Genomic DNA, 15150 nt, shown 5'->3' on the forward strand with positions numbered 1-15150 from the left:
AGATAAAACCCTTCTGATAATACTAACTCCAGTATTCGAACTTAATTCAAATGTCAAGGAAGAAACCTGTTTTCATTTTTTCCAACCAGTTTTATTTTATCTTTAAATTTTCAACTACATAGATTAGATCTCAAATTTTATTAAAATATACTATATATTAACCTCAAATAGTATAATACAGATTAGTTACAACTTGCATACAAAGGTAGCGTTCACACTAAATCTCAACCTGCTTCATGTAAAAAGTAGGAAAGGTTCCCCCAAGGGCGGCTAATAGTAACAGTGATCCTTGTCCTATATATCAGTTCAAAAACTCTTGTGATCCGGTGATCTATCCCCCATTTCCTCCACCATCCAATCCCCACAAACCAACAAATCTTATCTCTTCACTTCACTCAATATTTCCCACCTTTTTCCTCTCTCAACCTGTACCCATGGCAATGGACCTCTTTTTCTCAGCACAATCTTTACTACTCCTTTCTCTTATCTTTCTTTATTCTTACTACTTTTGTTTACACCATAAGAAGAAGGGTAATGATCAAGGGTTCAAAAGTTACCCCATACTCGGTGCCTTGCCCGAGTTTTTGAGGAACCGACATCGGTTCCTTGATTGGACGACCGAGATTTTAATCCGGTGTCCAACTAACACTGCTGTTTTTCGTCGTCCTGGTAAGATCCATGGGATCATTACTGCCAACCCTTTGAATGTCGAGCATGTTCTCAAGACCAACTTCGAGAACTACCCCAAAGGGGAACGATTCATTTGGCTTCTCAAGGACTTCCTTGGCCAAGGTATCTTCAACTCCGATGGTGATTTATGGAAGATTCAAAGGAAGACGGCTAGCTACGAATTCAACACCAAATCGCTTCGTAATTTCATCATGGACAACGTCAGGCTCGAGATTTCAACGAGGCTGATTCCGGTCTTGAACAAGGCTTTGGAAACGAATCAGGTACTTGATTTACAAGAGGTTTTGGAGCAATTCGCGTTTGATAATATATGTAAATTGGCTTTCAATGTCGACCCTGGTTGTCTCGGCGGCGATGGAACATCTGGTTCCGGTTTCATGCATGCCTTTGAAGAGGCTGCCACGCTTAGTTCCGGTAGGTTCATGAATGCTTTCCCGTTTTTATGGAAGATAAGGAAGATTTTCAACATGGGATCGGAGAAAAACTTGAAGAAATCAATCGAAATCGTTCACGAATTCGCCGATAACATCATAAAAACACGATTACAATCCAAAGACCAAAGCAAAGACGAAGATTTACTATCCAGGTTCATTACAAGCTACGACAATTCACCTCAGTTTCTCCGAGATATAATCATAAGCTTCATATTAGCGGGACGAGACACCACATCATCAGCTTTGACTTGGTTCTTTTGGCTTCTATCACTAAACCCAAACGTCGAAAAAAACATAATAACTGAACTCGAAACGATTCGAACCCGAAACGGCAAAAACATCGGAGACGGATACACATTCGATGAACTACGAGACATGCACTATCTACACGCAGCGGTTTCAGAGAGTTTAAGATTATACCCACCAGTTCCTGTCGACACAAAAGCTTGTCTAAACAGCGACATACTACCAGACGGGACATTTATAGGGAAAGAATGGTTTTTCACTTACCATGCGTATGCAATGGGGCGAATGGAAGCTATATGGGGAAAAGATTGCAATGAATACTTGCCTGAAAGATGGCTTGATGAAACTGGGAACTGCAAACAAGAGAGTCCATTTCGATTTCCCATATTCCATGGTGGACCAAGGATGTGTTTAGGGAAAGACATGGCGTATATTCAGATGAAATCGATTGTAGCAGCAATGTTGGAAAGGTTTGTGGTAGAGGTACAAGGGAATGACAAGTGTCCTCAACACTTGTTTTCTTTAACTCTTAGGATGAAAGGTGGGTTACCAATTAGGGTAAGGGAAAGATAAGTGGACTGTTTCTTTTAATGCTTTTTTTAATGTTTTTTAGCTTATTTTAAGTTGTTTTTTCCTCTTATAATACTATTCTGATAGAATTAGTATGATGTAAATAAGGAAGATGAAAAATGAAAAAAATGAAAAATATTGATATATTTGGTAGGAAGATTTTTCATCCATTACTTATAGAGACAAAATAATAAAAGATAAAGTAAAAGTTTTTAAAAATTATAATGATGTAAATAAGTAATTTTTTATCCATTAGAATGAAAAGTTGATTTTTTTTTATTCTTATTCTCTTTCATTTTTACTATCAACTTTCATTTTATTAATATATTTTTATAGATTGAGTTTTTAGACTTTATAAGTAGGTTAAGAGCTTGATAAATGTACTATAAGGTGTAATAAAAAATAATTATTTAAATAAATGCCACACTTGTCGCACCCTCAATTATTTGTGGAGTCTAAAAACTTCAATGACGGTGTGATTGTATATCAAATAATTACCCTATTTTTCATTGGAATAATATTTGGTATATTGTCGGTGGAGATTTTAAACTTCACAAGGACAAGTGTCTTATAAGAGTTAGTAAAATATTAAAAAATAAATATTAAAAAAACACAAGACACTTTTTCAAAACTGCTTGTGAAATTAAAAATATATATTGCTAATATATCAAATACTAACTCTTCTTCATTTATTTAATAGAGATAAAAATAAATAATAAAATAAAATATTTAAAAAAGTATAATAGTTTATATTTGCATTTTATTTCTCTTTTTCTTTATTTTTATCTATTAAGATGAAAATTATATTTTTTTTGTCTTTTCATTTTTCCTATCAAGCATTTTTGAATATTTTCGACTTTTTCTTTTTTTTTTTTTCTTTCTCCTGCATCCCTAGAATGGCTTGATTTAAAAATAAATAAATAAAAGAAAAGGACATGTTGGATTGAATCAAAATATCTCTTAGATTAAGATGAACATATTAAAATAAAGGAGGAGTTCTATCAAGTTGTAATAGGATGAATTTGTTTACACTAAAATATTAATGGTTGGAAATTAGAATATGGATTTAATTCGTACTTTGTTTATTATTATTATTATTATTATAATGATGAACTCTCTTCAGTTTATTTATATGTTTATTTGATTACATATTATTTTTAATTTAATTTGCAATTCGCTACATGAATTTTAGATTGTTGTAATTAATCATATACATAAAATTTTGATTTTGATTCAATTGTATACTTTTTAAAAAATAAATACATAAATTTTCTTATATATTAGATAAATATAATTATTTGTATATAAAATATGTAAACGTAAAATGGTTGTATATTAATAATTATGTTAGGCCGACAACTTCTTAGCCTAGTGGCAAGAGTATTATGTTGTAGGTATGAGAGTTTGAGTTCGATCCCAAACAACCCCATTCCCCTCCCTAAATTATCAAAAAATAAAATAAAATAATAATAATTATGTTAATGATTTGTAAAAATTGAATAAAATAAAAAATTCATATATAAAATTACATAAAATCAAAATTTATGTATAACATTATACATTTAATCGAAATTGATATATTATTTTTAAAATTTACCCTTTTATTTTTTTTAATTAATTCATTTTCTTTTAAGAAGAATTCAATTGAGTTACGTAACGTTTTATGAAGTGATTGTTTGTTTTCGTGGACGAAATTCAAGGTCACATATATATGGTTCTTGCGAAATTTTTTCTTTCGAAAATCCTCCAAAGATGGAAGGGTGTATATATCTATTTTAGGAGAGATATTTTACCCAAAAAAAAATGAGATATTCTTCACTGAGGAAGTTAAAGGAGGCCACGTATATCTATTTAGATTTGAAAGATCTATGATAAGACATAAAATAAAAATTTAAATGTGTTATTCGTGTTAGACTTATACAAAAATATTCAGAAAAGAAGACTTTCTTACTTTTTCTTATTTCTTGTTTTAATGCATGTAGAAGTCTCATGCATTTATAGGCATACGTACAATAAAGAAACTGCTAGAACAGACTAACTGCAACTGATAACCATACTAACAGTCTTAACTACTTTGATAACTACTCTAACATTCCCCTTGCTTATTTGTTTTTGTAGTACAAAGATCTTTCGATGGCAGCACTCGAAGAGCACGTCTGAAGGAAGAAAATTGCTTAGGCGTGATTGGTTTTGTAAGGACATCTGCAATTTGTTGAGCAGAGGGAACAAAATTGACTTGTAAACAACCAGCAAGTATTTTTTCACGAACAAAATGATGGTCTATTTCAACGTGTTTCATTTTAGTATGATGAGTAGGATTTTCAGCAACAGATACTGTAGAAGAGTTGTCGCACCAGATGGTTGGTATCTTAGACATTGACATTCCAACTTCATTTAGCAACTGTTGAATAGATAGGAGTTCAGACACGCAGTTAGCCAAGCTGCGATATTCTGCTTCAGCAGAGGATCGAGAGACTACAGACTGTTTCTTTGAACACCAAGCCACCGGATTTGATCCAAGATATACCACATATCCAGAAGTGGAACGCCGATCTTCAATGGAAGAAGCCCAGTCAGCATCCGAATATCCTACCAGTTCTAGTTGTCCTGCTGTAAGACACAAACCATGGTCCATGGTGCCAGCTAAATATCTTAATACCCGTTTGACTGCTCTCCAGTGAGTGTCACTTGGTGCACTCATGTATTGGCTAAGTTTATTGGTGCAGAACGACAAGTCAGGCCGTGTAATACAGACATATTGAAGCATGCCCACAACACTTCTATATAAGTGCACATCAGCAAATGGAGGACTGCCATCAGAAGCTACTAGCTTAGGCGTGCTTACCATCGGAGTTGGTGTGGATGCTGCTCCAAGCATTCCAGTCTTCTCAAGTAGTTCAGTAACATATTTCTTTTGACTGAGCATCAGCCCCTGTGAAGTGCGTCGAACATCAATGCCCAAAAAAAAACTGAGTGCTCCCATGTCCTTGAGAGCAAATTTGCTGTGAAGACGCTGCACACTATCTTCAATGTCTTGATCATGACTTCCAGTAAGAACAATATCATCAACATATACCATGAGTAGAAGACACTTCCCATCAAACACACGAATGAACAAGGAGGAATCAGCTTTAGATGCTTGAAAATCGAGTTGAGTCACGAGATACTCCTTAAGAGTCTGAAACCAGGCACGAGGAGCTTGTCTCAAACCATACAGTGCTTTATTTAGTTTGCACACCAGTTTCTGACCAGAGGCACTTGGGACTTCAAAGCCAGGAGGTTGGTCCATGTATATTTCTTCAGTAAGCTTACCATTGAGGAAAGCATTGTTGATGTCGACTTGGCGAAGAGACCACCCCTGCATAATTGCAAGTGAAAGAACAGTGCGGATGGTGGAAGCTCGAACCACTGGACTATACGTATTATGAAAATCAAACCCTGCATGTTGAGAAAAACCTTTTGCAACTAACCGAGCCTTGTATCTGTCAATGGAGTCATCAGACTTTCTTTTTACCTTAAACAACCATTTGCACCCTACTGCCCTCCGATTCTCTGGAAGGGAGCACAAAGTCCAGGTATTATTTCGTGCCAAGGCTTGGAGCTCACTATAAACTGCTTCCTGCCAACACTCAAACATCATTGCCTCATGAATATTGGAAGGATCATCTTTTGGGGAAGAAGCTGCTGTACTAAGATACACCTTTGGCTTAAAAACTCCAGCCTTGCTTCTGGTAATCATGTGATGATTGTTGAGTGTCAAGGGTTGGAGGGTTTGCTCCTGTTGTTGAAGAGAAGTCGACACAGGTGCAGATTGTGGGGATGGTACTGTTTGTTGAGAAAAAAGTGGTAAAGGTGATAAAGTAGGTGTATTATGTATTATATTATGGGAAGCAGATTGTGAGTGAGACATTGAATGGGATGGAAAAGGTGTAGTGGAGGTAGGTGTTGAATGTGATGGGATAGGTGTAGTGGAGGTAGGTGGCGTATTTGGTGGAGGTGTAGGCAAAGTGCTAGAACACGACACATGAGGTGAAGGAACAACTAAAAGTTTAGCACTAACTTGTGGACTAGAAATAGGTGATGTGACTGGTGAACAATAACTTTTGTATGGAAAAGTAGTTTCATTAAAGGTGACATGACGGGTGACATAGACTTTGCCATTGGGGTCTTTACATTTATAACCTTTATGTACTGAGGAGTAACCTAGAAAAACACAGGGTATTGAACGAAATTGTAACTTTGTTTTGGTAAATGGCCGAATGTTGGGAAAGCATAAACAACCAAAAGTTCTAAGGTAAGAGTAATCGGGTTTTGTTTGGAATAGTTTTTCATATGGTGAGACATCACCCAAGGGATGAGAGGGTAACCTGTTAATCAAGAATACGGCACTGCAGAAGGCTTCATTCCAAAACATCAGAGGCATTGATGCATGAGCTAACATAGAAAGACCTGCTTCAACAATCTGCCTGTGTTTGCGTTCAACAAGGCCATTCTGAGCAGATGTGTAGGGACAAGTGAGTCGGTGCACAATACCTTGTTGATTAAGATAAGTTTTCAATGCCTGAAACTCTCCTCCCCCATCTGTCTGCAGAGACTTGAGCTTTGTTCCAAGTATTCTTTCAGCTTGGCGATGAAATTGTGGAAACACAGTTTGAATTTCAGTCTTGTTCTTCAGAAAATAAAGCCATGTATACCTAGAATAAGCATCGGTGAAGGCAACGTAATATCGAAAACCATTGGAAGCAATCGGAGCTGGTCCCCAAACATCAGCCACAACCAGTTGTAGAGGTGACGTATACACAGTTGCTGATTTTGTAAAAGGAAGCTTACATTCCTTACCAAGATGACATGCAACACAATCAACAAATTTATTACTATCAGTAAACGGTATATTACATCGTATAAGTGCTTTTGTAAGATTAGCACGACAGGGGTGTCCTAGTCGATAGTGCCAAACACTAAGAGGAAGTTTGACACTAGTCGAAAAACAATGAGCAGACTTAGAAGGCACATGAGCTCCAGTAGACTGATTAATATGAAGCCTGTATAACCCATGATGAACGAAACCACGAAGTAAAATCTCCCTTGTCTTCAAATCACGCACCTGGCACTGATCAGGGAAAAATTCAAACATGACCTTATTGTCTTTGGCAAACTTGGAGACAGATAACAGATTTTTAGTAATTCCAAGAACCAGTAACAAAGATCGCATGTACAGAGGTCGAGAGTGAGTAAGCAAGGACGACTGTCCAGCAGACATAACAGGCAAAGCCGAACCATTGCCAACAAATACCTTACCTGGGCCTTTGAAAGATCCAGCATCACCAATGGAGCTGGCTGAATTTGTTAAATGATGCGTGGCCCCTGAATCTGGATACCAAGAATTATCAGCTACAGTTTCAGGGGTTGCTACATACGCCTGAGGTGGTGTTGGAGCTGTGCCAGAGGACGGCATGGGAACCTGTTGTGGAGGACTACCAACAAACGGATTAGTCCAAGTAGAAGATGGAGAAGTGGAAAAACACCAACCTGATGAATTCCATTGAGGTTGAGAAGAAGTGAACCAAGGCGTAGTAAAAGGACCGGAACCAGCCATGCTGATGTTTGCTTGTGGAGGAGGCCTGTAGTTGGTATTCTTGTAAGAAGAGTCAAACCGATGATAACAGCGATCAACAAGATGACCAGCCTTCCCACACAACTGACATTGAATTTTCGAGTGAAAAGAACGACCTCGCCCACGCCCCCGACTCATAGACGATGGTTGATAAGAAGGAATGGAATCATTAGAAACTGTGGAGTCAGACGTTTGATGCGACACCACATTAGCTGAACTAGAAATTTCAGTACTCACAAGCTGTTGTCGTGCTTCAGCATCAAGAAGCATAGACACTACTCCTTGAACCGTGTAGGGAACTTGGCTGGAAGTAACAATGGTAATAATAGATTCATAGTCTGGAGGAAGTCCATTGAGAATTGCAGTGATGTGCTCATGCTCACTAATGATTTCACCACAACTGGCAAGATGATCACAGCAGCCTTTAATCTTGACTAAAAAATCTTTCATGCTCATTTCACCCTTGCGCTGAGAGTGCAAAGTCCACCGATAAAACATCAACTTGGAAGTGGTTTTACTCCCATACAAGGCGACAACCGCTTTCCAGATCTTTGCACTTGTATCCATGCCAATAAGGTGAGGGAGGACGGACGGACTGATAGAAGATAATAGCCACGAAGCAAGTGCACTATCTTGTTGCTCAAAATGTGCAAACTCTGGATTTTCACAACAACCCCCACTGTCATCGGAAATAAGCTGAGTAGGAGGATCTTGATTCTCATCCAAGAAACGCTGAAGCTTGTGTGCTTTGACTGCCAAAAGAACTTGTTGTCGCCACAACAAATAGTTGCTATCATCAAGAAGAATACTGATTTTCTTTGATGAAAAAATCCTACTATCGACAACTGCATCAACAGAACTGCAAGCCATACTGAACATACACAGCGGAAAATCAAGCAAAAAACACCAAGAAACAACTTACCTCTGATACCATGTTAGACTTATACAAAAATATTCAGAAAAGAAGACTTTCTTACTTTTTCTTATTTCTTGTTTTAATGCATGTAGAAGTCTCATGCATTTATAGGCATACGTACAATAAAGAAACTGCTAGAACAGACTAACTGCAACTGATAACCATACTAACAGTCTTAACTACTTTGATAACTACTCTAACAATTCGTGGTACAATTACTTCAACGACATTTTAAGAATAATCATCCTCTAAATATTTTGATTAAAGATTGCTTTAACTTGATATAGGTGATCGAAATTAGATACATTCATTGTGAAGAAAATAGTTACGCATACCACTTGGTGAATTTAACTCCAAACAACGAGAGAGGTTTGGATCGTCTTGAGATGCCATCAATGAGTCTTGAACCCTTATTCCATAACAACATCTGTAGAAAGGGGTAATTCAAATTTAGTTTCCTTGTTTCCTTTTTTTTTTTACAAAATAAAAATTTAATAAGAAATCTTTGAAGAAAGAACACTATAGATGAAGTACATATGAAGAATGATAAATATCCTATCACTACACCAATATAGGCTTTTAGCGGCGTTTAGATGAAAAACGCCGCTAAAGTTAGATCATTAGCGGCGCAAAACGAAAAACGCCGCTGAAAATAAGTATTAGCGGCGTTTTACTGAAAGCGCCGCAAAAACCAAAGACAAACGATGCCGTTTCTGAGTTTTTGGGGATTTAGCGACGTTTTTAATCAAGCGCCACTAATTTTCTTAAGACAAACGGTGCCGTTTCGGTAGTTTTTGGGATTTAGCGGCGTTTTTGGAAAAGCGCCGCTAAAAAACCTAAGCCAAACGGTGTCGTTTTCCAAGCTTTCGTGGAATTAGCGGCGCTTTTACGATAGCGTCGCTAATGTTCAGGGCTTTAGCGGCGTTTATGGAGAAGCGCCGCAAAAAACATATGTCCAACGGCACCGTTTTCATATCTTTTGAGGCCTTAGCGGCGTTTTTAGTGAAGCGCCGCTAATGGTTGAGGTTGCCAAACGGCACCGTTTTCTTAACTTTCAGTGGCTTTAGCGGCGTTTTCAAATGAAGCGCCGCTAATGCTTCCTTTAGCGGCGTTTTTGGAGAAGCGCCGCAAGAAAACTAAGCCGAACGGTGCCGTTTTTGGAGCTTTTTGGGGATTTAGCGGCGTTTTTTGGGAAGTGCCGCTAATGCTCAGGGGTTTAAAATATTTTAAAAAATTCGTTAAAAATGGAAAAATTAAAATACTATTATTTAAAATAATTTTAAAGTTTTTTGGATACATTATTGAATTTTTTAGATTATATATTAAATAATTTCTTATATAATCGTAAAAGATCATAGTATTAATTTTAAAATATTAAATTAATTATCTCTATAGTATACGGTTTAGAGTTTAAGGAGTAGTCTTGGGTATGGATTTAGGGTTTGGGATTTAAAGTTTAAGGGTTAGGTGTCATGCTTTAGGGGTTAGGGGTTAGGGGATTTAGGGGTTACGGTTAGGGTTTCAACGCATCAAATAAGTGTTGAGCAAAATCCATCGTTTTATTTTAGGTTTTAGGGTTTAAAATTTAAGATTTAATATCTACTGTTTAGGGTTAGGATTTATGATATACTGTTTATTAATTTGGGTTAAGTGTTTATGTGTTAGAGATTGAGTTTGGGGTTTAAGGTTTGAGTTTAGGGTTTTAGCTAGGGTTTTAGTTTGGAAATTGAAGAACATTTGGTTTTTACTCGGATTCATGCCATTTTGTACTATAGCCATATATATAATATAATAATATAAAATATATGTCTTGTACTACACTAACACTGGCCACACGAATTCCCAAAAATATGGTTTAGGTTTATGGTTTAGGGTTTACAGTTTAGAGTTTAGAGTTTTAGGTTTGGGGTTTAGGATTTAAGATTTAAGGTTTATGGTATATATATTGACGGTCGGATTTTGGGGTTTGGTTTGTTGGGTTTAGGGGTTAGATTTTTAGAATATAAATGTAAATAAGATAAATATAAAATATTAATTCAAAAAATATATATATCAAAATGGGTTAAATCCCAAAAGCGTACATGAAGAACAGTTTAATGTTCAATTGTATACATGAACTTTAGTTTAATCTAAATATTGTAAAATATTAACACAATTAATATTGATATATTAATTAACATCATTTTTCATTTATATATTGCATACATAAATATTTATATTTATTCAATATAAAAATATATTGATGTAAATTTTTTTTAAAAATGCATTATTCTCCCAATTTTTATTAATTAATAATTTCATTTTATAAATTTTGTTTTAATTTTGGATCAAATTGAATTCAATCTTGGAGAAGGCATTAGCGGCGCTTCAGAAAAAACGTCGCTAAAGGTCATATATTACCGGCGTTTTGTGAAGAAACGCCACAAATTTCCTTTAACTGTGACAAAGACAGTGCCGTTTTGTTGTTTTCTTTTAGTGGCGCATTTAAAAAACGCCGCTAAAAGTGATATATTACCGGCGTTTTACGAAGAAACGCCACAAATTGCCTTTAACTGTGACAAAGACGGTGTCGTTTTGTTGTTTTCTTTTAGTGGCACATTATAAAAACGCCACAAATTCGCAAATCACGAGCTGAGGAAACGGTGTCGTTTCCTTTTTTTATTAGTGGCGCTTTAGCTAAAGCGCCGCAACAATGTTTAATGTTATCTTATAACGGTGCCGTTTTGTCCTTGTTATTAGTGGCGCAGTTGAAAATCGCCGCAAAAGGTGATATATTACCGGCGTTTTATGAAGAAACGCCAGAAATTTCCTTTAACTGTAACGAAGACGGTGCCGTTTTGTTGTTTTCTTTTAGTGGCGCATTTTAAAAACGCCACAAATATTGTTTACGAGCTGAGGAAACGGCGTCGTTTCCTATTTTTAGTAGTGGCGCTTTAGCTAAAGCGCCACAAAAATGTTTAATGTTATCTTATAACGGTGCCGTTTTGTCCTTGATATTAGTGGCGCATTTGAAAATCGCCGCAAAAGGTGATATATTACCGGCGTTTTACGAAGAAATGCCACAAATTTCCTTTAACTGTAACGAAGACGGTGCCGTTTTGTTGTTTTCTTTTAGTGGCGCATTATAAAAACGCCACAAATATTTATTAATAGCTGAGGAAACAGCGCCGTTTCCTATTTTTATTAGCTGAAGCGCCGTAAAAATGTTTAATGTTATCTTATGACGATGCCGTTTTGTCTGTGTTATTAGTGGCGTTTTTACTCTAAGCGCCACAAGTTTTACTCTAAAGTGTGTTAAACGGCTTCGTTTGTACTGATATTAGTGGCGCTTATTGTTAAGCGCCGCAAATGATTTCAATTTCATAGAAAAACGTCATCGTTTTTTCCCATACATTTTACCGAAACTTAGAGCCCCAATCGTGACTTATCCCCCAAAATCCCATTCTCCCCCAAATCCCTAAATTTCCCCTAAGCCAGATTTCCCCAAAGCCTACCTCTTGCAACGTTGCCGTTTCCTCTGCCATATCACCGTCTCCCTCTGTGGTTCTCCTCTGTCGGTCTCCTCTGCCGCAACAATCGGTAAGTTTTCTCAACATGATTCTTCTGCTGCAAAATAACCGTTCGTGCTTGCTTCTTGTTCTTCCTGCCTCAATTACGATATTTTAAATTGTTGTAATTTAATTTAATTACTTATAAAGTGTGCATTATGTAACAGATAAGCTATGTATCCGTAAAAAATGATTTTCCATCTGTAAAAATTGATTTTGCATTTAGATTTTGCATCCGTAAAAATTGATTTTGCATTTAGATTTTGCATCCGTAAAAAATGATTTTGCATTTAGATTTTGCATGCTGGAAGAAATGGGGTAGCTTGTAAGTGGGGAGCACGATTGAAGGCGAATTGGCCAGCCACTGCACAGCCTACAAGAAGCCAATGGGATTTTTAATTTTAGTGAAAAAGAAAAAATTTGATATGAACTGGATGTTGCTCCCCAGATGTGTGTTATGTATATTATTATGATGCATTGTTCTAATCAAATCATAACAGACTCTTTCTGGTCTAAAATTTGAACACACTAATGAGCTTCCGCTCATGTGGGCACACCAGCAATTCTTAAAAATCAAAAGTACCGCATCAGGACATGTGTTACGCAGTTGAAAATAAAAGGATTTGAAGTCAAGTTAGCAAGAAAACTTGGTGTCTGCCTTTTCACATGTTTGCATTTTTTCCTCCATTTGAATTTAGTGTTGTTAAAATTTAGTCAGAATAAGCTTAGAATTAGGTTGGACAGAAAGCAATGGAATGGAGCTATTTTGACCAATTTATTCATATTTCTAGGTGAAAGCCCTTCAAATATTGAAAACTTGACCACTTTCGAAGCTGCGGTTAGATTCTAATAACAAGTTATCAGGTATAATATCAATTTTCTGCTTTTTGTTCTTACATTATGCAATATCGTTTTTCATAACTTGCATAATTTGAGCATCATTTTATGATAAATTTTTGCTTTGCTTTATGATAAAAGTTGCAAATTGAGGGGATGTGGTTTTTAAAAAAACATGAAGCTTTAGGCAAGTGGTTGTTAAAAAAATACGGCCTACTGTTAAAAAAAGATTAGCCTTGTTTGTTGATAGCAGTAGCCATTGCTAGTGGTTCATTGTAAAGTATGAGTGTTTTTAACATTGTTATGTAATGACACAGTTGAGCTTATAGGTAATGGCTTATTTCAAGAGAATCCAAATGACTGCATGTTGTATCAAATTGATGTCATTCTTGTTGAGTTTTGTGAATAAAGTTTTTGTTACCAAAATGTGTAAAATTTGGTAAAATTATTTCTGTTTTTAAATCAAATCAGCCCATGCCCTGAGCTCGTAACTTTCTATTAACTAGGAAAATGAATTCCACAATAAATTTTTTCTTTTGGTCCAAAATGTTTAGATTTGGGTTTTCATCCTTTTGAATACTTAGAAGTACTCAAATTTGAAAAAAATTTTATCCAAATATATTACTAAACTTTGTTCTATTTTGAAATTACTAAACTTTTTGAAATTAAATACTTTAGCACGAAATGCGATTAATTGTTGTTAAATGAGAGATGAAAAGCTGACACGATACTTTTTTATTGATCTAATACATATCTCTAATCTCTAACAATGATAACAAATTTAACCGTATATGAAAATTCAATATCGATTATAAGGTACATATCTCTAATCTAATATCTCGATTACTTTAAATTTATATAATTTATATAATTAATATAATTTTATTTACCTTGAATTAATATTCCGATATTAATTTTATTTACCTTGAATTATATAATTTATTTACCTTAAATTTTATTAATTTTTTAAATTTAATATCCACATTTTAGATTGTAGATAAGACGCATTGATAGTAATAAAGATAATATGGGAAAAATAATAATGATTGATAAGATAATTAAAAGACATATATATAGTTTGCGTGTAATTAAAAATGTCACATTACAGTATGTGATTATTAAAATAACGAACAATTTTTTTAAACCCTGTTATGACATTTAAATTAAATATCTTACATAACTTACATAAATTAAATATCTTACATAACTTACATAAATTAAATAACTTACATAACTTACATAACTTAAATATCTTACATAACTTACATAAATTAAATATCTTACATAACTTACATAAATTAAGTAAATTAAATAACTTTCTAAAATTCATTTATAGTTATAACTGGCGTTTTGACTAACCCGAGCAAATTATTGTCAACGTCAGACTTCAAGAATTAAGAAATGGATCGGTCTTGGATGAATTTGTCAAGGGTTAGCAACGGTTATCGAAATGAGGTGCAGAGTTTTCTAAATTTTGCATTTCAATATGCAAGCCAAGAGAACATGATTCTTTGCCCATGTAAGAAGTGTGTCAACATAAACTGGCATTATCGTGAGGTTGTATACGAGCATCTAATTGTTGATGGGTTTGTTAAGGGTTATAAGCAATGGCTTTTTCATGGAGAATGCCCTAGAAGTACTTCCTCTTCAACGATGGATGTATCTTATCCTGGTACTGCTTACCATCAGTCTGATAGAGGAGATGACATGGAAGGTATGTTTCGGGATGCATTTAATATGCACAATCATGGTGTGCAATCGCTCCTAGGGGATTTTATGGCATCTGATGATTGTAATATTGGTGGCACTGCTTTTACCAAACCGGGAAGTAGTGTACCTCATGAAGAGCCAAATGGAGAAGCGGCAAAGTTCTACGCTCTACTTAATGACATGAACGAAGAACTGTATGAGAGATCAAAATTTTCAAAAATGGCCTTCTGTGTTCGTCTTTTTCAGTTAAAATGTTTGGAGGGTGGACCGGAAACTCGTTCACAATGCTATTACAGTTTTTGAGAGAGATGTTTCCCTTTGCAAAAATCCCTCAGTCATGCAAGGATATGAAGAAACTGATAAAAGATTTAGGCCTTGGGTACAACAAAATCCATAGTTGCCCAAATGACTGCATGTTGTATTGGGGCGATCAGAAAGACCAACAGTGCTGTCATGTATGTGGCCAATCCCGTTGGATAAATAGAAACAAAGAAGACTGGAACGACGATGAAAATGATGCACAGTCGAGGAAGAAGCCAGTTAAGATTTTACGGTATTTTCCGTTGATACCAAGGCTTCAAAGGC

The 15150-nt window shown here is 35.5% G+C and overlaps 1 protein-coding gene across 1 annotated transcript; it reads left to right on the forward strand.

Moving 5' to 3' along the window:
- Window positions 1–130: 130 nt before the first annotated feature.
- On the forward strand, window positions 131–2097 carry LOC107915729 (cytochrome P450 94A1). The gene has a single exon (XM_016844866.2). The coding sequence runs from the start codon at window positions 435–437 to the stop codon at window positions 1941–1943; it is 1509 nt and encodes a 502-aa protein (XP_016700355.2). The 5' UTR covers window positions 131–434; the 3' UTR covers window positions 1944–2097.
- Window positions 2098–15150: the final 13053 nt, after the last annotated feature.

Source organism: Gossypium hirsutum, chromosome D10, assembly GCF_007990345.1.
Source record: "Gossypium hirsutum isolate 1008001.06 chromosome D10, Gossypium_hirsutum_v2.1, whole genome shotgun sequence".
Taxonomy (NCBI): Eukaryota; Viridiplantae; Streptophyta; class Magnoliopsida; order Malvales; family Malvaceae; genus Gossypium; species Gossypium hirsutum.

What these genes read in the sequence shown, in the direction of transcription:
- LOC107915729 (XM_016844866.2), top strand. Translation starts at nt 435, where the DNA reads ATGGCAATGGACCTCTTTTTCTCAGCACAATCTTTACTACTCCTTTCT.